The sequence below is a fragment of the Sturnus vulgaris genome, chromosome 19 (genome assembly GCF_052056855.1).
Source record: "Sturnus vulgaris isolate bStuVul1 chromosome 19, bStuVul1.hap1, whole genome shotgun sequence".
Lineage (NCBI taxonomy): Eukaryota > Metazoa > Chordata > Aves > Passeriformes > Sturnidae > Sturnus > Sturnus vulgaris.
The window spans coordinates 6,965,810-6,990,884 of NC_142261.1; the positions used below are offsets into that span (position 1 = coordinate 6,965,810).

Here is a 25,075-nt window from a genome sequence, read left to right on the forward strand (position 1 = left end):
TGCAAGCTCGAGGCAGAGGCAGAGTGCCCTGAGGCACAGCAGGGTTACCTCCACGCAGTTGTCACAGACGCTGCAGTGGGAGCAGCGGGGCGGGCGGTAGAAGTGGCAGGTGGCACACCACTTCATCCGTACTTGGATCCCTTTGATCTCCACGTTCTTGTACAGCGGCGCGCGGAAGTCGTCGTCTTTGTCCTCATCTTCGTCTGCTGCTCAACACGAAACTGAGAGTTAGTGGGGATAGCTGAGGGCAAAGAGAAAAGAGCTAATCCTGCCAGCACCTGGGACACAGGGACACTGCACGGTCCCCTTACTGGGGACTGATGGTTTATCATCTCTGCCCTGTTCAAGAAAAGAGTCCATTTAAAAATAAATGCACAAAATAAAACCCAGTCTATAACAGACAAATATATACTGGGAAGAAAAAATATTATTCTAGATTCCTGTGATCTTTATTTGTTTCCTCCTGACAGAAAATCTAAGAAGTTCATATCTATTTAACACCTGGTTAAACATTATAGTGCAGCTGGCATTGGTTGACTGGCTCCAAATTAGGTGGAATTTGATAATGTTGTCCCAGCGGAGCATCAATTACTGTCATGCAGTTCTATATTAAATCTTCTCTAGATGTGTTATCATGATCCAATTTCCACTGACTTCAGAGGGAATTTCTCCCTTCACTTAGATGAGCTTGGGATCTGGCTCAGCCACAGTATTTATCTAAAAGAGTATTCTCTGGATTAACGTTTGTGTGTGGAAGCAGAGTGCTGTACTGGCACCATTCCCTATAATTTTCCTTCATAACTAGTCAGTGGGACTCTTAGAGAGATCCAGACTCTAAATCCCTTAGGCACTTCTATAAATATAGTCTGTAGGTTCTCCAATACCATTATAAACGTGCCCAAGCTGTGTAATACATGTGGGCAGATGAAAACAAGACACCGGAACAGTCAAACCATTTAAGCTTTTATAAAAAATCTGACTATGCTGACAAAAAATCTGTACATTATATATACCTACATGCATTTAAACATGTTCCTTTAGCAGAATTCAGGCACAGAGTTTGTATAAAACAGATTCACATCAAAAATACTGAAAGCCAATTGTAGTTGGTATAATTAGCCAGCAAAAAACATTGCCAGTCTTAGCCTAGACTGTAAATCAGATTTTTCAAGGCAGCCCCAATTTCAGTAACTTAATACTTCCTTTGCTATTCATTCATTCTGGTGTATTACCAGAAATTCACTCACACAGAGCCAATCCTGATTCATACCAGAAAGATTCAGAGAGCCAACAGATTTTTAAAAATATTTTTAAATATGAGTAACAGATCTGGGAGTTTGATTAAGCTTCTCTTCAAGCTGGGTTTCTGCAGCCCAAGTTCCACCATTTCCCCCCATAGGCGAGGTCCTATATGCCAGACCTGTAAGGTCATATCACATAGCTGGAAATGTGCTTATTTCCAGTTTCCAGTGACCTGAGCAGAAGAATACACTGACTAAAGAATGTATCTTACTACACAGATTCTCATACACTGATCCACTGACATGGAGCAGCTAAGTCTCATATTTTGCTAAAAAATTTTCTTCCTTACAGGAATTGCATGATTTCATTAGAATCTCAGCTTCTGTACTGTTTATTTGTTGTTTTGGTTTTGAAGTAAATTCCTAACTATCAGAAATGTGCTAAGAAGCTTGAAAACCAAGAAACTAAACATAATTTCAACAGCAAAAAGCAAAGAGTGATTGTGTATTCATTTTAAGTCACTCCTACAATTCCTGAACTCCTTGCGCTGGCAGCTCTGCGGGCGGCGTGGGGTGGTGAGAAGCTTTTTTTCACATGCACACTTGTGATCTGAAATAACATCTGCTCCTCTTTCCTCCCAGCACTGGTATTTATAGTCTTTTCCATCTTTTCCCTTATCAGTTTGCTTCCTTCACACATCTAAACTCCTACTCCATTACTTTCTCCCAGGACAAATGCCATGTCTTTTCTCTCTCCTTGCTCCCAACATCTTCCTGACAAAGCATAGGCACAGCACAGAGATGCAAGGCCAAGGCCACAAATGAAGTGAGAGACAGTAGAAGGGTGAATTTTAAGAACTCCTCCTCTTCCTGCTTTGCTCCTGACTCTCTTGTGTAAAGAGAGATGGGACAGGAGGGAAGGTGATGAGAAAGTTTCTATTTGATCTCTCGCTGTGTTTCTTCCTTAAATGCAAAGTCCAAAATGAAGAACTTCTTTGCAAAAGGAAGTTAGAGAAGCCCAAAGGAAGGTATGAACTGACAATACACTCAGCACTGATCACTCCTGGGGCCTGGTGATGTCCAGCTCTGCTCTGAGAGCACTGCCCTGCACAAACATCCTGGATTCTCAGACTGAGAATGTTTAATGTTTAATTAACACTGCTATCTCTGCTGAGATAAAGAAAGTAGCAAGTCCAGGAAACTCCTTAAAACTCCACCCGCGTAAGTTCTTTTGAAAGTCACTAGCATTTGTAGCTTTAAGTACCTACACACTGTATCAGTTGATCTTACACAAGTGACTGAATCTTTCCCCTGCCTTAGGATTGCCTTTGCACGCAATAATTTCCTTAATTGGAGTGCTGCAACACTTAATCAGGTGTTCAGAAGCTTCAGCTGCGAGGAATGGCAGAGAGATGCTCATCATTAGACCCTGCTACCTGGAGAAACCTGGCCTTGCTATTCAGGGAGGCCAGCAGGACTGGTACCTTGTTCTTGTCAGGTAGCAATTCGAAGTAGACACTGAATTTGGTGAATAGAAGTGAAGAAGCACAGCTTGCAAACAGCACAGATCCATTGGTTTAGACAGACCGCCTAGAGCAGTCTCTGCTGCAAACTGCATGTGAATAATTATTGGAAGACAGATAAAATGAGGTGATAATTCTCTCATTAGGATGTGTTAAAAGAGATAGCTGCACTATGGCTCCCATTACAAAAGCTGAGTGATCTCTATCCTATTTAATCAGCTGTGAATCAGTACTAATTTAAGTAGGAATATCTTTCTAAATGTATACATTTTTAGACACTCTAAGGCAAGCCTTAATCATTATCTGTTCTAGCGTTCAATGCCTCTGCCTTTCTTTTAAGGTATTCTGGAAGGACTGCTTTGATGAAACTGTTTTAGAAAGTTTAGCCTCTCCCCTCTGCCACGCTCTGCTACCTATTGAGAAGACAGTGACTTAAATCCAGTGTGCCAGCATGACACAGGGGATAGCAATCAAAATCACATCTCTCAGGAGAGCTATCCAAGGAGAACCAATCTACACAACCCTGTGCCCTCGAGTGCCAGTCTGAGCAAGTGCAAGGACACCCAGGAGCTCAGAAAGCAGCTGGAGGGTATCCAGCATTTCACTGCCATCCCGCCCCTAATGACAGTCAAGTATGGTAAATAAATAAATAAAGTCTACAAGATTACACAGCAACTTGTGTGTTTGGATACCTGGCACCTCCTTTGGCTTGGATTTTCAATGCCCTCCCTCCCTCAATCCTTGCAACAGTCCAGTTCTGTTACCTCGTGGGAAAACTCCAGGGTCCATGAAAGTTGCCATGCTGAAGTTTGCCAGTACAAACAAGAAAACGAGTCCATTGTACACTGGGATGGCTGGGGAGATGGCTTTTGTCAACCAGGGGCACCTGTGGAGAAGAAAAGTTACGGGTAAGGGCTCTCTCAGCTGTAACACGGAGTTTCTTCCCACTCACTTCCATCACAAAGAGAAGAACTCTGCCCCCGCCCCCCCAGCCATGCAGCAAGGCTGAATGTGCAATGTAACAGAAATTTCCACGGAGCCAGCTTCAGTGATCACTGCAACACCCTCTGTAAAGCTGCATTGTTCCAGAGCACAGAAAGCACCGATTGTTCACAGGGCTCACAGGGCTTTGCCACCCTATTGCCTTATCTGCAACCTGGCGTTTTACTACTCTGTGTAAAAGCTTCATCCCATTGTTGCTTTTCTGTTCCCTTCTCTACAGCCTTGTTGCAGCTGCGGTTACTTTCAATTTTCCCTGGTGTAAAGCACAATAGGATTCAAACCACTGATCCCCAAAGCAGGGGCAAAGGGAATCACATTCGCTTCTCACTAAGCTTCCATGGTTTTCAACACTCAGAACCAACACGACAAAACCTCTCCTTGGGGGAAAGTTTTGTCAGACCAAGCATGGGCTTTGCAGGTGTCAGCAGAAAAAATGCAGTATCAAAAAGAAAGTAGATGCCATATGCCATGTGAACAATGTTCAGAAGCACCAGAAAGATTTGTTGCTTACCCAGGGAGTGTAACTGAGAGGAACTGAAGATAAAGGGTAAAAGGAAAACGAGTAGGAGATTTTGGAGAAAGGACGGGGAAATGCCTGTTAATCAGAGAAAAATTGTTCAAACTGCAAAGAACACTTCCCACCACCAGAGAAGGGCATGATGAGGCAGAAGAGAGCCTGCCTTACAGGCAGCTTCACCAAATAAAAAGCAGTGTGCATTCACTCAGCCATTCACAACCTCTGAACACCCCACCCAATGTATTTCTCCTGTCTGCAAGAGGAGGTTTGGTTCTACAGGGGCACTGAGGAGAAAAATCTGATCAATCTCATGATACTTGCAAATATATAAATAAGGAAGAATGTGGGTCAAAGTATGTAATTGAAAAAAAGACCCCTCACTGTGTTGCTTCCTAGATTTCCACGTGTCTTGACAGCCAAGGACTCTTCCAAGGCTGCCGAGCAGGCAGGCATTCAGCAACGCCTGCTGCCATTAACATAAATCACACACTGGCCCATGTATTCTGGTATTTTGCCTGCATTACATCTACAGTTGGATCTGATTGTCTGCCAGGCTGAAGCCTGTGCAAAGAAGGAGAAAACAACAAGCAAGCAGCTTTCTTCCACGAATTTGCACTGGGTTTGCTACCAATAGGCTGTTTTGAACAGCTGAGAATGGTGTTGCTGACCTTGAAGGGACACTGTCAAACCTGCTCTTGTGGCCAGTGTTAGAAAGCTTCTCCCATTTCTTTGTGTGCTGGCAAAAAGAGATTGTTTTGCACTCCCCTCCTCTTCAAAGCTGGGTTTTTACCACTGCACTGCTGCAAACTGCTTTCCTTGTGTGTGCTTCACTCAGCCTGGCCTGGAGTGAGGAAAAGATGGACAAGTCCTACCCATGGCTTGTAAAGCCATGAGCGAGACACGTCTGTGGCCAGAGCCAAACCTCCGGCCTGATTAAGGGAGAAGGAAAAAAAAATCAGCCAAAGACAGCCTGACTCCATGAGCTACCTACCCTAAGAACCTTATGTTTCCCAAAAAATGGAATTTCAACAAGTGGCGAGGTCATACTGACTTGCTGCCTCGCTCAGTTTGCCTCAGAGCAGCTGCTGATGACTGAAAAGCAAAGCAAGGCACAAGTTTCTCACTTGCTAGGAAAGGTGCTGCTGCAGTGACCTTGCCAAGCAAGCTGCAGGCCTGTCACTAACAACAGCTTCTGCCACATCCTTTGGAGGAAAGCAAAATAAATCCTGAAGTAAGCGGCTATAAAATCAATTCTGCTCAGGGAAGAGTTCTTCCCTCTAAATTATAGTAAAATTAGATTCAGTAATGGGCATGACTGACTTAATTTCTTCCCATGAAGAAACTGCCTACACAGAGAAAGATTATGAAGTTACCCATTGCTTCTCAAGCATGGAGGAGAGATGTCCTTGACAGTAAAGTCACGTAGGTTGGCAAATCAAGGGATAGGAAACCCTTTCTTACAGATAACTAGTTACTCTGAACAAGATTATAATGAGAGAGACTGTCTCAGATGATTAATGTAAGCATTTTTAAACATTCTCATTTGTGATTTATTTTGTCATGTTCCCAACAAATATATCAAAATATTAGGAAGAATTTTAGCCATAAGATAAACTGCACAGCTCATTTAATGGGTAAACAGTGTATCTGAAAAGACTTCACGGAAGTTGAAATAAAGGATAGAGTGAGTCACTGTACATACTAGCCACAAGGTCAGTTCACAATCCTTCCATTTCTTCTTCCCAGAATTGTTATGCAGCATCACAGATTGCATAAAATTAGATGGGACAAAAGGGGCCTCATTTGTAAACTAGACTGGCCAATAAAAACAGATGTGGAGATCAAGTCCTGGCTCATAATTGTAAAAAGGTCTGAAACAGAAAATGAAATTTCCAATAGGACTTACCAAAATGATGCAGCCTCCCTGTTCCTCTCCATTAATGCACATACAATATTTGGCAAAGTAACAGAAATTCTAATCTGAGCCTAGCAGGTTGTTTTATCACTAATCCATAATGTAAAAGCCTGGCTTCTGCCCCTCTGCCTCAAGAAGAAAAATGCAGAAGTTTAGACAGTTTAGGACCTGTAGCAAGTTTCTTTGTGCATATTCTCTCTCCAGGAGCTCTACTTCCAGCAGCAATTATGCCTATTATGCAGGAACAAATACAGTTTGTTTTTTTTTAAATAGAACTTTTCCTTTTTCCTAACAGAAGTTAATCCAGACAAACAGCACATATGATTTAAAGCTTCTTTGGCTGGTGAACCCAACATTTCAAGAGGCTACAGTTTTGTGTCTTCAACTCATCTCACAGTGGAATTATACAGCAGGAAGGATAACACAACTTTTATAGGGCTATATGAATTAAATAGAGACAGGACCAGTGTCTAATCCCCTAATGGAGCACCACCAGATTTTTCTCTGAGAGAAAGTAATTGTACAATGTGTGTCCTATTCCAAGTTAATTTGGATCCCTCACTTGAATCAGAAGACCTGAAGGGTAATGTGGCTACTGTTGCTGGTACCAGCCATACTGCACCAAGGACTGCTCCAAAGAGAAACTTTCCTTGGCTTTGTTTATTGCAGAGATTCAGAGCCAGCACACGCCACCATGGCACACTGGAGATAATTACAGATCTCGCATTTTTCCAAACAAAGCACACAATTACACAGGCAACATTTCCCTCATAATTATACTTCTCTGACACAGAGTGATTCTGTTCATAACTCAGTGGAGAGTAATTCAGGGTGACAGATTTAATCTCATTTATCCTATTTGCTCTTGAAACCCTATCCTAATAAAACGGAAAGTTAAAAAGATTAACAAATAGGATCACACAACTTGCTAGATGTCAGATAGACTTAGCATGATCAGCTGCCTTCCTCTGCTAAATTAAACAACAAATAATCCTTTCTGCTTTTCTGCCTGGTGCTTTGTAGCAAGACATGTTTGTGTCTTACAATTCTAGTTCACCTATAATTAAGTAATTGAATAGGACATTTTTCTTGAATCCTTCTCTAAATTAACATTTGGCATTTTTCATTAAAACGTAGTTAGAGAGACAACTGGCCCCAGAGAATGGAGCCTGGGATTTCAAGAACCAGGTTCTAGTCTTGGCTCTGACTTTGGCTCACAGAGCCATCAACAGCCACCTACTCCCCTGGCCACCCCAGCTACATATTCTGCAAATGAGACCAAACCCCTGTCAGGTCACCTTCCCCATTGCAGGGGAGTCTGAGAGAGTTGGAAATTCTTAAACCATCTGTGTGAGGGCCAGGCTGGTGGCTGTGGTGTTTGTGTCCCTGGAGGCAGCTCCAGACACCCACCAGCCTCCCCTGGATGGGGCAGGGGTGAGGCTCCCACTGCTGGGCCATGGTGTGAGGATGGGGCTGTGATTTATCCAGCAAACGAGGCTGGTGGTTCATTTTACAGCCTGCCTGGAGCACCACGAGCACCTGTGAGCACGTCTGGAGGCCAGAGACAAGGAGCAGGACATGGGGCAGGAGGCTTCAACCCTGCCCTTTCTTAATGCTGCTTGTGCAGTGCACAGAGATGTGGGAACCTCAGGACATGAACATCTGAGCTTTAGACACTTCTCCACACCTAAGAACAAGACCCTCAAGGATTGTCTGATTGGCTGCTCAACTGCACCTAATATTTGCTCTGATATTACCACACATCCTTCCCCTCAGCCTCAAACAGATGGCTGATTGCACAACAAAACAATTTATTTCTCCACAAATCACAAGGTGCAGGGTTATAACATGGAAAAGACAGCATCTCAACTCAAATGTACTTCTGCCACCATTTCAGTGGTAAAAGAGTAATGTGAAATTGCTGATTCAGTGCATGCAAGTAGAAGCAGCTCAGTGAAGTAGGGACTAATTGGGTAAGAGGGGTCAACAAGCAAACATAATTTGACTAAGAACAAGTACTAATTTCACTGGAAACTTTCAAATAATGTCCAAAACTGTATAAGCCTGTCCCTGATTCCTTTCCAAGAATTTCTAGCCAAACCCTGACTATTAAAAACATGTTTGCACTGTGAAATCCATATAAACCAATACTAACCATCTGACCAAAGATTTAACATTTCTAATATCAACTCTAGGAGCTGGAACCAACATCCTGGGCTGCCCAAAAGCTGTCCTACCCTGTAAGGCACAACAGCCAGGACAGCTGAGAGGACACACCAGAGGAGGACAGGTCCACAGGGGTAAAAGTCCTCCTCAACCAGCACTGCACCAGCTGGAACATAAATGAAAGGAGCATAAATCGACTGACTGATTCTGAACACCCACGCTGTAGGAGGATTTGGAATTGGATGTAAACACTGTACTTTAAAGACCATTCCATCAGTTTGTATGTGGGACAGAGAAGGTGCAAGACACATCCTGAAGGCTGTGCATGGCCCAGTCTGCACCACAGAGCAGAGAAGGGCAGAGCTCTCTTAGTCTTCAGCAGTGTTAATCTAACACATTTCTCACATTTCCCAGTCTGGGCGAGATTTTTCTATTTATATGCTTTTTCCTACTCTGAAATTACAGAAAAGTACCTTTCTGCAGTAGTAAGGGAAGAAAAAAAATTGCTCATTTTCCATTTTTTGTCACTATCAAAGACAGCATGAAGATTATTGTACATCTAAAAATATTTTCCAAGGTGCTGAGACATCCGTAGGTTTAACAAGGCATCAGTGGAAACAGTCAAGAGAGAATTTATGTGAGTGTCATAACCAATATGAAACAGAACAGCAAGTCTTGTGAAAATAGCAGGAGGTTCTGGACTGCCAGGTTCTTAACTCAGCTCTGCACATCAGATTTTGATAAGTGAACTAATTTCTGCACCACATCTTACTCATTGCCAAGACTGAAGATAATACATCGTTGCCATAGCACTACCCTCTCACTGAGAGTATGGCAGTTGTACTGACAGAAAGTGATATCAAAGTAAAAGATAACAAATCCAAATGTTACCAAAAAATGGGGAAAGGACAAGTAAATACTGGAAAATTTATTACTGAAAAGCAGTAAGTGATGAGAGCTGAGTGCTACATAGAACAGCTCATGCTGGTGATAAATAGGACCTACCAAAACATCTACCCTGAGTTTTCAGGTGCAGTTACCTATCAGGAAAGGCAAAAAAAATCACCCTAAATCCCATCACCCAAAATCTCATTAATTTCATAAGTCTCTTCCTCATTGAAATACAAATGAACATTAGAGATAGAGGCTCAAATCCATCACCTGCTTAACTGTGTTTAATTATTCACAAGAAATGTGCTGGGCTGGAATTCACTCAGGTTTAACAAGAGCTGATGAGGTTTCAGTGAACTTTCCATTACACTCTGGACTCCATCCAAAGGCTAGTGCTTCATGTCTGGCAACGTACAGATCAGAGGAGCTAAATCAATTAAAAAGTCAACTTGAGATGTAATGGTCCTTGGTGAAAAATCTTACCCGGGCTATACATCACCCCCAAAGTAAAACACAATCTACCCTTTTCACAAAGCTGCCTGAAAGCTCTGGATCATGTTCCTTTCCTCTTTTTGTTTAACAGTCTCCAAATATCTGAGAAAAAACAGTATTATCATGTGAACTAATGTGGGAGAAATACAGAGAAGGAACAAGAATACCAATAACCCAATCTGAGTGAGACCACCAGAGGGGTAAACTCACCCATCACCCTCACATTCAGAGCTGTCCAGCCATCCCTGACCTATCGTGCAGGCACAGGCTGACCCTGCAGCCAGCGGGCAGGACGGGCTGTGTGAGCTGTGACACTGAGTGACTTCACATCGTGTGCATGGCCAGCAGACAGGCCTGGGCTGGGCCACACTCAGTGCTCAGGCCTTGCAGAGATGCTCTCTGCACACTCAGTAGCTGCTGTGAGCCCAAGAACCTGGAAGAGCAACCCGAGTTGTAGCCAAGCCATTGGCTACTGCCAGGAGCTGCACTCGCTGCTCAGAGCAGGGCTTGGCCAGGCAGGGGCTGGGCTCAGCAGCAACCCTGCAAAATCCTGCTCTGAACACTGCTTCGAAATCTGCACTGTCCTGAAGGGAGCCAAGGACCTACTCAGAGTCAGTTTGCACTTACTGACATACAGGAAGGCCCAGGACAGAGGTTTTGATGTACTTATAAAGGAACGTGCTGTAACAGTGCAGCAGCATTTGAAATGCCCAGCTCTTCGTTTGCACCTCAAATAGAAAGCGTTCATTGTACATTGATCTGGGGAACAGACAGCCTGGATTTCAGAGCACACAGTAACATTTTTGTCTGAGGAGAAGGATAATGCTCACAGCAAAGAGAGGCAGCAGGTCTTCATGGCACTTCAAGTGTCTAATGGGCTGTGAGCAGCGTCACTCCAAGCAGCAGGGAATGCTCTGGTGCATCAGGAAAGAAGCCAATTGCCAGTGCTTGGGCAAATCAGAGCAGATTGTGGGTGCAGGCACATGGGGCGAGCACACAAATCCAGAGACAAACACCTTTTGTTTGCTTTCTCAGCCCTGGACTTTGCAAAGCCTAAAATGACACATAAGCTGGAAGAGGCAAGGACAAATGTAATCCAGGGCCTCTCAGACATGCATCGACCTTTTATCAGTACCATGCTGCTTTCCCCAGCAGCCAGTAAGAGAGCTGAGTGTATGGGTGGTGTTTGGGTCATGACAGAAGAGAAGGGCAATAAGGACTAACTGCAAAAGAACCACAGCAGCAGAGACACTAGTTGCTCTGTCACTCTGGAAGTTTTAAATCCACTTGGTTAGAAAAAGAAGGAACTGCTGCTCAGTAACATTCCTTTGCAGTTCTGTCTGCATAGGGCTGGCCACCAGCACCACTGCACTGCAACAGCTGAGTGACTTCAGCCCATTCCAAAGGTCACACAAGCAAATCACCAAGCCATGGAAACCTTTCTAAATGGGAAATCAGAGAGTTATCTCCAAAAGATGCTGTATGAACCAGTAATTCAAGACAGGGCAGAGTTCTCAGAGGCTACACTGCTCTGTCTGTGCTCCCATGTGCACCACTTCCAGCAATAATGACAGTCCAGCTGCCCAGGCCAGTGTCCAGGGAGGGCAGAAGATATTTCACAGGGTCTGAAAGGGACATACAATGCTACAGAAGCCAAATTTTTCTGAGCATTTTTAAAAACACCGTGTGGAATGCAAACTTGTGCTTCTAATTTTTAAACATCAGAACTATGAAATGAATGTCACACCGACTACAGCAGTGCTAAAAAGGACAGAAGGACAGCCCCTCATCCTGAGTCCATCAGAGTCCCATTTCCTTGAGTAACAAAGAACACCGTTCATTTGGTCACCATTAGTGGCCTTCCACACCTCTCAGCAAACAGTAACACAAGTTTTTGTTGGATAGATGGAACTGCATTTGCCAGATCCTAAGATGGAAAAAAGCACAGGATAGCTCTGCCCTGGCTGAAGGCTGTTCTTCCGTTTCTCTGTTGTCTTCATCCTTGTCAATACACACATGAATTCACCTATGTGGAAAGCTAAGGTGGGCTACTGCTACAGTTGCATTTTAAAACAAATTTAAATTATCAGCAGCCCAATTCAGACGCACTTGAGGTGATCCCAGCTACTGGCACTCAAGGATTTGTACACTTGCCCACTGTATTCCCTGACCACAGACTGGCAGAACTTCTAGTACACATTCGGTGTTTGAATTCATGAGATTGCAGTGTACTGGAAACAAGACAGCTCATTTTAAGTATGTGGTGATGAGAGAGAGAGAGAGAAACAAGTAAAGAAATATTATGATATAAGGAGGGAAGTGGTGACATCAGTGAAAAGACAGTCTATATTACACTTGTTGAAAAGTTAATTTGATTTTTTAGATATTCCTTTTCCACGTGAGCTCAGGAGAAAGAAATTAAAGTTCACAAGATACCATCCCTTTACAGCTACTGGAGCAATTACCTAACTAAAAGACAGCATCTATTAGATTAAAGAATGTGCCACTTAAATTAACAATGAGCCAATATGCATAAGAAACGTTCAGTGTGAGCTCTGAACTCTGTGATCACGTCCTCGGTGGATTAGCAGACAGGGGGTAACAAGATGTGCTTTTAAAGCTGCAGGGAAAAAGAAGAAAAGCAGGGAACAGCAGCAGAGACAGCCCAGGTGTCTGAGGGTGACCCTGGGCTGTCCTGGTGTCCCGGAGCAGTCACGGGGCTGCATCAGGGAGCGAGCTGCCCTGGTAAAACACTGCTCTGCAAAGAGCTGGAGGGGCTGCCTGGGACAGTGGGCACTGCCAGAGAACATCTCACCCCTCCAGCACACGTGCCACTCCTCCAGGAACCGGCTGTGAGATGCCAGCTGGCCCTGGCAGGGATGTGGCATGACCAGACCTGGAAGGACAGGACACACCATCCACTGCAGGTGAGGTCTGACAGTGCCTCCATAGGCTTGGAAGGGGAAATGTACCAATGAACCAAATATCCCAATGCACCCAATAACCACGTACCCAGTGTACCCAGATACACAATACCCAGCTGGCTCTGACAGATCTGCCAGCTGCTCTTTGCAGTGCTGGGACACTACAGAGACCTGGACAAAGGAGAGGCAGGAAAATCCTCTCAGGTGGGTGATAACATTAAATTTCTTCCATGACTGGAAAGCTGTTCAGGAAATTTACAACCACTTGAGACCAGAGAGTCTTGCAGACACGTCTGGATCTTGTATTGCCTTTGAAATCTGGAAACATTACCTGTCCGTGGCTTGTATAACACACTTCAGAGCTGCTACAAAATGTTGTTCATCTATGCAATTGCTTGCTTAATGTGGGGAAAAGAAACCAGTTCCAATCTGAACTCTCTTGTTTCAAGATTTCTAGACACATGGTGCAGCAAAATTACTGCAGTTATTGCAAGCTTCCCCTGTGTGAACCCAAATGATTAGGGACTTCATATTTTATAGAAAAGATAAACAAAACAAAGAGATAAAGGCACCTCTATTATAAACAGATACAGAAGATAGGGTAGAAAGTATAAACATTCTCATATATCAAGTACTGGAGCAAATATATAATAATAAAACAAAAGTCTCTCTTAGAATCCCATCTTTAATTTCCCCCTGGAATATCCTCTTAAAGGGGTTTTATGGAAACCTGAACTGGGAGCATGACATTTATAAATCTCATCCTCACTACACTGAAAAAGAACATTTACATAGCAGGTATAAAGGTGCCTTAATATATTAAAATTTTAAGCAAGGAATAAAAAAATTATTTTAGCTGATTGAAGAAAATAAAAATATAAGAGACATTCATGTTTCAACATATAAAACTTTGCATTTGGAAAGAACACGATCCTGGGGCCACCTGCTTTGGGATGTTTAACCCCCTCTTCAAGCCACCAGCTGGTAGCAGTCACCTTTTGAAACTGAGCATCAGAGCAGAATCACCAGGGATTCAGCTTATTTTGGCAACACCTTTAATCATAAACAGACCTAACAAGTATGGCCAAGGTAACAAAACAGACCAGGACACACCATCCCATCGACCCCCTGCTACCACAGACACCACGTGCACCAGCTGTCCTGGCCATGCACTGTTCTGAAACCCAGCAACACATTTTTATACCCCACATCTCTTCCCTGCAGGGTGGATGCCAGACACAGCAGGGCAGAACTGGGGTCCTCCCAAACTGCTTCCCAGTCCATTTCTGCTGGAGGACTGGGACTGTTGGGGCTCAAGGACAGAGCTGAAAAATCCTCATTTCTTCCAGCAGAGGGTAGTGGGACACACAAGCCCGCAAGTAAACGTGTAAGATTATACTGCAAGCAAGAGATACACGCAGTTCAAACAAAACCAAGGGTGCAAAACCACAACTCCACTGCCTAACCCGTTGGAAATGTTACAAAACTTAACATATTCATTCATGTTGCATTCATCAAATGAAGAAACACATCAAACTCAGCTTGTTCTCATAATCTCCATCCTTCCCCAGTAACAACATCATCTTCATTCCCCTTCTAATTTGGGAAGGACACCTCCAGGCAGCAGCAGAGTCAAAAGAGCCTTTATCTAAACATCTCTACTAGAAATCTGCCTTCTCCTTCCCTCTATTCTCCTTTCCTTTGGATCTATTCTCCTTTCCTTGGATCTCCTCGATTTTCAGGCACTGTTTCATCTTCTCTCCCTCCCACTGTCCTGTTCTAAATCAAATGACTGAGCAGTCTAACACATCCTCCTGCAGCAGAGCAACACGATGCAGTTGCAGCTTTAATCTGGGTGTGTGGCCACTCAAAGGCATTCTCAGGTGCTTCCACAAGTGTGGAAGCCCACGGGCAGAGCTGCATACAGATGTCCCAGGCTCAGGGCAAAGGTGACACATGCAGAGGACTCGTGGCTGTTCCCATGCATTCTCTCAACATATAGCAAAAAGAATTACTAAGGGAGAAGAGGCACAGACTTCTCAAACTATTAAATCACCGTCCCAAGATTCCCCAGCCAGCACATCAATGACTGAAACATCTCTGCTTACCATCTAACAGGATTAGGGCAAGCTTCTGGAGGCAGCTTCTCCTGCAGGGAAAATCTTATTACAGAACCCATCAAAAACCAAAATGCTTTTGGGGAGCAATAAAAACTTAAAAGAGACAACAGTGACTGTCACATTAACAGTAATATTTTCAAATTTAAATGATGAAACCTAGCAGCATCACCACCTTAGGTCTAAGTGTCTCTGTCAGCTTGGACAAAATATAAAGCGAGTCTTCCAATATTTGTGCTGGTGCACAGGTATTCAATTCAGGTTGACAGAAAACAAAATTACTTTCTTAGAAAACATCCTATGAGGAGATAGCATCTTAATTACAGAGACAGGGCAATGGGATTCAGGCTGGTATATAGATTTGTTTCTTGTCAATCCCACTCCAAAATGCACAAGGCGAGGATCCCCCCAGCAGCCATGAAGGTGGGGAAGTGTCACTGCTTTACTTTTGTACTATTGACTATACCCTCAAACCCAGAACTTTTAGAGGCAGAAGAGTAGCTTGCCCACTCAGTGAAGTGGACACAGGGTAGCTATTTTCCCTATTAATACCTCACTGTTCACTAAAAGCCCATGGGTTTTGTCATTTTGGGGTGTGTTTCTTTGGAAGAATCACAGAGTAACCAGAAAAGGTACAATTATGCACTGGATGTGATGAACTAAAACCCTTGCAACTCTGTGGCCATAATTCAGGAATATAAGCTAATTACAATTACCTGAGATGCATTAAAAAAGCTTAATACTCCCAAGTCAAAATGGGACAATTAGCAGCTCCTGTACCAAAATAGAAGACTATGGAAATTACATATGTGCTACCATCTGCTAACGATATGCAACAGGCAAACCAATTCAGGAATGGAAAAGAAAAGAAAAATAAAAAAAGAAACAGTTTCTTGACGAAACTTGTTCCCATTTCCAAGAATCAAAGCGAATATTCAGTTTAAACATTACACTTTCCAGATTCCCAGCTGGGACCAGAATGAGGAGCGTCAAGCATCTTATGATTTAACTGTTGAGAAATTTCCAGGCCAAATTTTCAAGCAAGAGGTCTGGCTACAGAGCTGAACTGTGGGATGTTTTGTCTGTGAAGTTCTGTCCTTCCTTCCAGTGGCAATAACTTGCATTAGTATGTGTACTTTTTAAATATCCAGCTGCTCCTGAACTTTGTTAAGTTCTTAATTCTTGCTTTTCTCCCTTGATTTAATTTAAAGAGTAGGGACCATCATTCTGCTTTTCAAAAAAAAATTAACATTTACTTCTTGCTGAGCAACTATCACAGTGTAATGAAAATAATTTATTGTTCAGTTTTTCTCAATGAATCCCTTATAGCTCTTGTCCTTTCTTCCTTGAATATTTCCTGAAAGTCACAAACCACCAGCAAACTAATTTTGGCTTATACTAGAAAACTTCTTTAACTCTGTGATACCTCACTGCCCTTTACATTCCTCTTCAAAAGCAGATGAGTCTGCCACAATGGGTAGGGGAAGTGAGGAGCTGCACGTTACGGGAGAACAGCCACAGAGACATAAGCAAAGCTTGCCAAGATAAAACTTTGCCATCATCTCCTTTGACTGGGGGGGAGAAAATAAAAGAGAAAATCAGAGTAATGAGAAAATCCAAGCATGGAGCTGCAATTCATACTCTGAGGAAAACTTTGAAGAAAACTTGTAATTTCTGAAACTGTAGTACACTGTACCTGACTCCACAGGGCAAGAACAAGGTAGAAGTGAACCATGTTCTGGGAAGTTAAATCCCTGAAGTACCCTTTGGTGAATATGAAAGTAATTTCTTTTTCAGAGCCAGAAGAGGGGCTTTTTTATGTTTTAATTCCAGGATGCATATTTGAGTCACCCAGATAATATTTTTCTCACTCACCCACTGGACTAAAAACAGACTCTAGCTTATTTACCTGAAGAAGCATAGTCAGGTAGTTTGAGTGACCTGGTTGGGGGTTATTTTTTTCAGTTTGTTTATATATTCCACAATTCAGCCCATTTTTTTCCTCTGGAAACACCTCATTTTTACCATTAACTTCAGCAATTTTGGCAAGTTTTCCATTTAAAACAATACAAAGATATGTCAATAAAAATTAACTGGAAAGTATTATAGCCCATCCCAGAAGTTCACCAACTACTGACAGAGATTTACTAAAAGAATGGCTGAAATTAGTGACTCTCAGCAACAGACTAGTACATCCTTAAACAAGAGATTTACACTGCTGCAGGATGGGCATGGAGATCCAGATGAGGAGTGGGGCTCATCCTCTTCCTCATCTTCTGTCACAACAGCCCTCTCAAAGCTTCTTGTTTATGATATTAATTCTGCCATGCTTACAGGCCTGTTTTCACACAGTACAGAGAGGAAAAGAGCCTTTAACCTTGTTTATTCTTTGGACAAGAGTGACACACTCATTTTATCAGTTCTTCAACATCTGCTGTTCAACAATAAACAGAGATATCAGCAGGTTCTATTTTTTTTTTACAATACCAGATTCATCAAGTCATTGACAAGTTAACAAATCTGCTTGCTTTTTATGGTGCTTTGCTTTGATTTTTTTTGGTAATTAAACAAAAGATTGTTTGGATCCTGCCTTTTCCCTCAAAATGGAGCACTGCCATACAGCAGTTTAACTCTGTATTTAGCTTCTAAAACATCATATTCTCTCTTCTCCCTCCCCATGAGAGCCCAAGGCAAACCACAGTCTCTGGGACATCTGGAGGTGGTGGTTTGACTGCATCCCTTCCTGTCAGGAACAAAAGCAATCAGCTTTGCTGAATTAATAATTATTTCGGAACTGTTAGTACTTCTGAATTGCAAAACTCCATTCTTGCAAAGGCTGTAGAGAACACAGCCCTCTTTCAGAAGGTTATTAGAAAGAAAAGCTCCATGTTAGTTGCCTTAACTGTGCAGGATGAGAAAATGCATCTGCCTTGTTTCTTTAGTAACTGTTATGCAGCAGCTCCTTTTGTATTCCTTGCTTCTCTCAAGTTCACATAACCATGGCTTAGTTTCCCAGGGACTTCTTGTGGATGTTGGAAAAAAAAATAAAAGCTAGAGAGAATGATATGGTTATGCTAAAGATACAGTAAACACAGCCAGCAAGAAAATGCAAGTATCCTCATTCTGAATAGGAACAGATGCCAAGACAGCAGAACCCTGCCTTGAACTGGAAACGTTTTCAATTACTCACAATTTGTGCCAGCAAAACAAAAAAGGGGTTAAAGTGAATTCAGAACATCCTCGTAGATGTAGTAAAAGCAGAGCCTGTGCAGAGGCTGTGCTCCCACTGGAGCCCCTGTGCCAGTGCTCCAGACACTGCGGGGCCTCTTGGCATCTGTGCCAAAACCATCCCGGCAAAGCCGCGCTCTTCGGAAAAGTCAACCTGGGTGTGCACTTCTGGCAAAGAGCTGCCTGGGCAGAGGGAAGGAGCAGCCAAGGAGAACAGATTCCCTTTCTACCAGGATTTTGTTTCCTACGTGTTTGATTCGCCTGCACAAACACCCGGGCGTTGAATTGTTTGAATTACACAGTCTTGTGTTGCTCATTTACAACAGCACAGCCAGTGACAAAGAAAGAACTTAAAGTGCTCAGCGCCCTTCAAACAGGAAGAAAGCCCGTGGTGACAGGCTACAGAATGCGTGACTTGTTTTTCCACCACCCCATGATGCACACACACACCACATGGAGTTTGGGAAACTCCAGAAAAGTCTGTACACAGGCTCACAGTTGTCTGCAAGAGAGTTAAAACCAGCTCCCCCTCCCCGAGTTAGGAGCACAAAGCACGAAAAGCAGAACCTCCCTGGAACATCTATCTTGCAAATTGTTGTAATTTCCCATCTGTCTTCAGCTTGGATGACTTTGCCAGGTCCACAGGGGACGATTTCCAGCATTCCATCCCTTAATTTTGGATTAGGGGTTTCTACACTGTGACTCAGGAGCCAGAGTAAATGACCTGCAGCTGCCTCACAGAGCCATGTCAAATGGTGAAAGTGCCAGTCCCAAGGGGCTCTGCTCGTGGGTCCTAAGCGAGTTAAAATCCAGCAGCTACCACCTGATCTCAAATTATAGGAACCAACGACTGTGTCAAGTTGATTTGCACACTGGTAACAACGTGAAAGATTTTTTGGATAACCTCCATCGGAAAGGACAGCGTTTGTTCAGGCTTTTTTTTAACTAGCAAAGTTGTTGGCTGAACCAATCCAATTCATTCTTTTCTACTAGTGAAATCTATTGTTTGTCATTTGCTTTTGTGCTGAAAACTACCTCTAACACCACACCTTGCTTCGTGTGCAAACAATATTACAAACAGTTGTGTTTGGCTTGACACCTAGTCTAACTGCAGTGTGACTTCACAGAAGTTCACAAAGACAAACAGGCATAATAAGAACAGCATATCCTGGATCAAAAAACGTTTTCAGAAAGGACACATTCATTTGCTCATTATTTCTGTGGAAACTTCTGAGTTTTGGAAATTTCTGGGGTTTTCAGTAGGCACAAAGTCCTGTTTCTAGTGAATAGGAAAAACATGTTTTACCTTTGTCTTTATGATGGCATTTTCTATATACTCAGTGAAAGCCTACACTACAATACTGTGTTACTGTACCTCCCCCTCATTTTTCATTTTAGCCAATCAATGTTGTTGTCTCCAGTGCTGTATGGACTTTCCTGTACTGTAACACTTACAGGTGGAGGCCAGGCTGTGAGAGTCACCTTCAAATGTTTTGTTCCTTAAGCATCCCATCTCTGCAGAGTGGATACACCCTCACAAGTGGATGCTGCCAGCCAGTATTGGGTAATTAACTGCAGTCTGGTAGAAAAATTGCATTAGCACAGCCAAGCCTAACATCGACCTACCAGGTCAGTGCAAATCTGCAATGCAGATGCAGAAACCTATTTAGTCAGTTTGCTTAAATATTTTAATTTCAGGAACTGAAGCAACTCTACCAGTTTGCTGCTCAACATTTTCCACACTGTGGCAGAGTCTGCAAAACTGACCTTAACTCTTGGTCACTGAGTCCTCTGTGTTGAAACACCCATGTTTGAAACAGGGACAGTGTCTGCAGTGTGTGCAGACTGCTCAGAGACTCAGACACAGCAACTTAATAAGCATAAAGAAACACAGTGCTGTGGGTATTATAATCATTAAGTGCTCCCTCATCTCCTGCCACTACAGCTGTGTGAGAGGAAAATGGGTCAAGGAAAGATGCACCCTCAGCTTTCAGATATTTCCAGTTATGCCCTGTCTTAATGTGGCTGCAAACTCTGGCCCCTCAAAGCTTTGGCAACCACTTGCTGCAACTCCACTGTGTCAGACTCTACTCCATATTCACATTTAAGCCAATTACAACGTGGGCTTTGCAATTCATTGCTAACATAAAACAGACTAAGACACCAACACATTGCCTAAGCATGCAGGAAGACAATTTTCCCTGGGTATAAGTGCATCTCTTCCTTCTGATCAATGATCTGACAGGAACAGGACTGTAGTACAAATATAGGAATCAAAAATCTACCTTCCAGCACAGCTGGAACTGAGCTCCAGCTCGAGCCAGCCTCGAGCCTGGTCAAAAGCACAGACAAAAGCCTCAAACCTTTGCCTTCTATCCAAGTTAGGCAGCAACACTGTCACCAACATCCTGCTGTACCAGCTGGCCTTGTCTACTGAGCAGCACACAGAAAGGAAAGCAGGACTTCTACAGCTTTTCCTACAACTTCCATTTGCATCAAGGTGTGAACTAGTTAAACCACTGCTCCATGCCAGCTGATAAATTCTGTGCAGAAACCACGTAAGCATTTTGAAAAAGGTTTGAATAGAGCTGCCTGGGGGCCTGGCAAGATGCAGGAAACTTGTGACCCACTTATATTGCTGATCAGAAGCCTCTGCCTAGCAGACAGTGAGATGGTGCATGAGGACAGCCAGAGAAACTTCAGCAGATAGCTCTGCACAGAAATATTCTGCCATTCATTGTCTCCAATTTTCATTACCATCACCATGTAGCATCACAACTCTTCTGGGCTTTTGACTACCAAGGAGACTGAATCTTCCTCATGCAATTCCTGTAACTTTTGATTTGAACTTGTTTCCTTCAATGGAGCTTTTTCTTAACTCTGAAAAACTCTGCATACTACTACTGTGTCAGGAATACTCCCTATGCATAAAGAATTTACATCCTGTGCAGCAAGAATCTTTTGTAATTGTTTACTTCTGACCAGAAAGAAAGCTCAGAAAGAAGCCTCTGATGGCTCCTAAGTGGTAGCAATGGTAAAGTAGGAGTAAAATGCTGCAGCCATGAAAGAGAAAAATAATGTAGTTGAATCATGAAGTAGATGCTTGGAACATATGTCAAGGCCAGATCAAAACAGCCAATTGTTGCTATTATCTACTTAATCTTCTGTTGTGTGGAAAAGGGAGTTAGGAAATTCTTTTCAGCCAACGCGTCTGTCTAAGCCAATGCCCAAGGCAAATAATGCTCTAAACAATAAGGCACTTTGTTTAACTCTGCAATAAATATTAAATTTGCAAAGACAGCTGTTTGGTTGCAATCTCCTCCTGCAGTTTCCAGTCAATGTTTCATATTTACACAAATGCATAACCATACATAATCCCCCCACCCTCAAGTCTCAACTCCTTGAGAGAGCAGGCAAGAGTGGAAATTGAGGCTTGGAAGTTTAATCCTTGAAACAAAAAATTAGGCCACTTCCTTGAGAGCTGCCACATGGTGTTTGTTTGAAAAAGTGACATTTGTGAATTTTTACTTTAGAGTTATTGAAATTTTTTCACAAGATTATCAACCACAGAACAGTTTCACTGCAGAGGAATCTCTAGCAGAAGAAGGAATTGACAGGAGCAGATCTGGTAGCACAGGAACTTGGAAAAACCATAGGTCAGGGCAGCAATCTTTAACCTTTGTTTCCAGGGGAGCCTGACCTTGACAAATTACCAGCAGCATCTGACTGTACCACGAAGTGGTCCCTGATCTTTTAGCAGCTGTATTATTCATACAGGACACTAACATTATTGTTTGCCCTATTGTTTGACTGTGAAAAGCTAACAAATCAACTTTGGCTGAAAAAGGTACATGCAAATCTGTGCTATTATGCTGAAGATGTCAGTAAAACAAGTAAAATCCAAAACCAGAAATCTTAATTGAAAGAGACACTACCCTGAAGGTAAACTTACCTTCCTCTAACCTCAGTAAAGTTCTATCATCTGTCTCTGACCAGTGGGAACACAATACTCATAGGTTATAATACAGACTGTCAAAAGATAGAAGCATATAAGTTTTAAAATATTTAATAACTCTCAAAATGCAGGGTTCTGGAAGCTCACAACTCTTTGTCATGCAGTTATCCATTCTTGCACTCACACCAGACTCTGCTGAACTTTCCCTTCCAAGACCACCAGAATCCCCTGAATAAAGATGAACAGACATGGCTGTTTGCAGATACAGGAGCAGACAGACAGAGCCTCTCCACCATAAGCATTCTCACCCATGACCAGATTTCTGCATGATGGTTCAGAACACCAGGGATGCTCATCCAGTCACTGATGAAACTCTGAGGATAAAGATGGTTTGAATCTAACATCATCCTTCTGAGAAAAAAAAGAAAAAAAAAATTTCCTGTATGATTCAATGCAAAGCACAAGTCCTGGTGTTCAGTGGGATGAGTACAAATCTTTAACTTGATTTGGATCCTCTGCTGTTTCCTTTTAGAAGCTAACTTGCATATGGCCACACTAAGCCTAAAATAAACACATTCTAATGGAACCACAGACCATCCATGGACTGGATCTACAGCACAAAACCTCAGGTGTCTGACGTGCTACTGAAACTGCAGATGTTTGAAATGTTAAAGCAGGAAAAGCACGTGAGCCCCAGTACAGCTCTTACACCCAGGTGCATCTTGCCTCCCCTTCCCTCCTTCCTCACCAGGCACACAGCCCATGCATTGACAAGAGTGTTCTCCCAGTTTGGTTTCCTGGGAGTCTCTACTGGCTGCACATCAAGCCAAATGTTCACTTTGCTATCAGTATAGCCAGGCGGCTTAGAGATGCTCACCAACCCTTGTTCAACCAGTGTTTCTGTTTTACAACATGTCATGCTTGGTGAGATTGAAAGGAAAAGCCAATAAAAGGAAAAATTAATCTTGTGATTAAACAAAACACTTTGGATTGCTGGCTGCTGACACTGGCACCAAGCCACCTTCTTCGAGGACAGAACAGAACCTGCCTGCTGTCTTCACCAACAAAAGAATTTTTACAAAATAAGGGTGTCTTGCTATGAATGATCAAAATGAGCAGCTTGGCAAATGGACCTGGCCAATCCTCAGTTACAGATTTGTTCGACCCCAACTTAAAGATGACACTGCTCAGTGCCAGAATGACATGATCCTGCTCTTGCAGAATTTCTGTATGCCATGTAAGTTACATCTAAATTCACAAAACACAGAGTTTATAGCAAATTTTAAGAGAATAAGCATTTGGAAATGTGTTTTTAAGGTATTTGCATGTGTCAATGCAGTGTACAGTTTGGAAATCAGAATCCTCAGGGCTTGCTAAGCACCTGCTCCCTCAAAAGCAGGCTTATGTGCCATTGAAAGATTTGTGCTGGCCCTTTGGAAAGGGATTAATTCCTTTTCAACTAAGAATATTTGCATAGAGTACTGTGTTTAGTTATGCCAAAGTCCTCTTTGATACTTGCATAAACTGTAGTTTTTATCATCAGTTGTACAATGCTCATTTTTATTCTGGCAAATGATAAAGTTTAATTTAAACACTGCTTAGTAGGTCTCTCTTAGGCAAATTCAGATATGCAAATAAACTTAAATGAAAACACAAGGGCTCGTAAGTACAGTCAAACCAGAACATGCTTCTCTGGCTTCTCACCATTGCTGTGCTAGAGAAATAGGACAGAAACTCCATACTATAAACAGCAGGAGCTGGGTCTGTTGTTTGTAAATGGAACACCCCCACTTCCAGTCCTGCTCTCCCTATTTCCACACATTCTTCAGTTAACCATAAAATCTCATCACTTTACACATTAATATTCTCTTAAAGTTGAACAGCACAAGCACTGGACAGTCCTTCCTGGTCCAAAAGCTAATCCAAAGCAGGGCAGTGAAGCTGGTGAAGGGTCTAGAGCACAAGTCCTATGAGGAGCTGCTGAGGGAATTTGAGTTGCTTAGCCTGGAGGAAAGAAGGCTGAGGGGAGACCCTCAGGAAGAGGAAATGCCCTCAAGTTGCACCAGGGGAGGTTTAAGTTGCAAATCAGAAAACATTTCTTCACTGCAGGGGTTGTCGAGCTTTGGAACAGGCTGCCCAGGGCAGTGGCTGAGTCAGCATCCCTGGAGGCATTTAAAAGTGCAGATGTGGCACTTGAGGACATGGTATAGTGGTGACTTGCCAGTGCTGCGATAACAGGTAAACTCAATGAGCTAGAAGATCTTACCCAAATTCTATGTTTCTATCTCCATCAAATCATGTGAGCTACCAATATAACATCACCACCAGAACCATCAACACCACCTTCACACAAAAACATTTTAAATGCTATTAAATCCAACCCCCAAACACTGTAAGACCTCTCATTTTTTATTTCAATATGGTTGCTGATGTTACAGTGTACCCATTAGTCTTGGCAGCACCAAGGCCCTTCAGTGGATCAGTGATGAATGTCATTTCTTATAAACCAGCTTTGTAAAAACCAGTTCCATCCAGCAGCTGTACACAGCTGTCTCCCAACAAACGTGATGACAAAGTTGCCTCCCAGTAATACATGGTAAAGATACCACTTCTTCCCCAAATGAAGGCTATGTCTATGAAAACCTCTCCATTTGTTTTCTTTATGCTCTTCAGCCGTGCCTAAGCTCATCACAGGGGACACTGGGAAGTCTTACTGAGAGGCAAGTTTATGAAGACATAAATAATTTGATCAGAAGAAACCTCTGACCAAATCTTAGATGATGAATAGCAAAATATCAGTTTCTGCAATCAATGTCTCAGACTTGAAATGGCTGTGGCAGACAAAAATGTTTCAGAGACATAAATCCCATAATCTGACATGGAGTACAACTTGCCTGTTTGTGTGCTTCCCCTACTGAAGGAACTGTAAGAAGCTTTTCTTCAACTCACCAGGCAGGAAAAATCATGTGTTGATAGAAAAGTTGTGCTACCTAATGCTGTGAATCTATAAAGGTGATGAATAGCCCAAATGTTGATGCAGCTGGTGAGAAAATGCTGTCAGATCATTAAGCAGAGCCAGGTGATTTGTCAGTGCTCAAAGACAC

The 25,075-nt window shown here is 42.8% G+C and overlaps 1 protein-coding gene across 4 annotated transcripts in view; it reads right to left on the reverse strand.

The window, feature by feature from the left end:
- The window catches only part of ZDHHC8 (zDHHC palmitoyltransferase 8), a 110,492-nt gene that overhangs the window by 21,400 nt on the left and 64,017 nt on the right, over positions 1-25,075 (reverse strand). For all 4 annotated transcript variants that reach the window (XR_015807729.1, XR_015807727.1, XR_015807728.1 and 1 more), the window contains exons 2-3: positions 3,529-3,650; positions 49-206 (exon numbers count right to left, since the gene is read on the reverse strand). Coding sequence is in view for 1 of the 4 variants with exons in the window: in XM_088176326.1 (XP_088032452.1) it covers positions 49-206; positions 3,529-3,650 (280 nt within the window). In the remaining 3 variants the exon portion in view is untranslated. The remainder of the gene's footprint in view (positions 1-48; positions 207-3,528; positions 3,651-25,075) is intronic.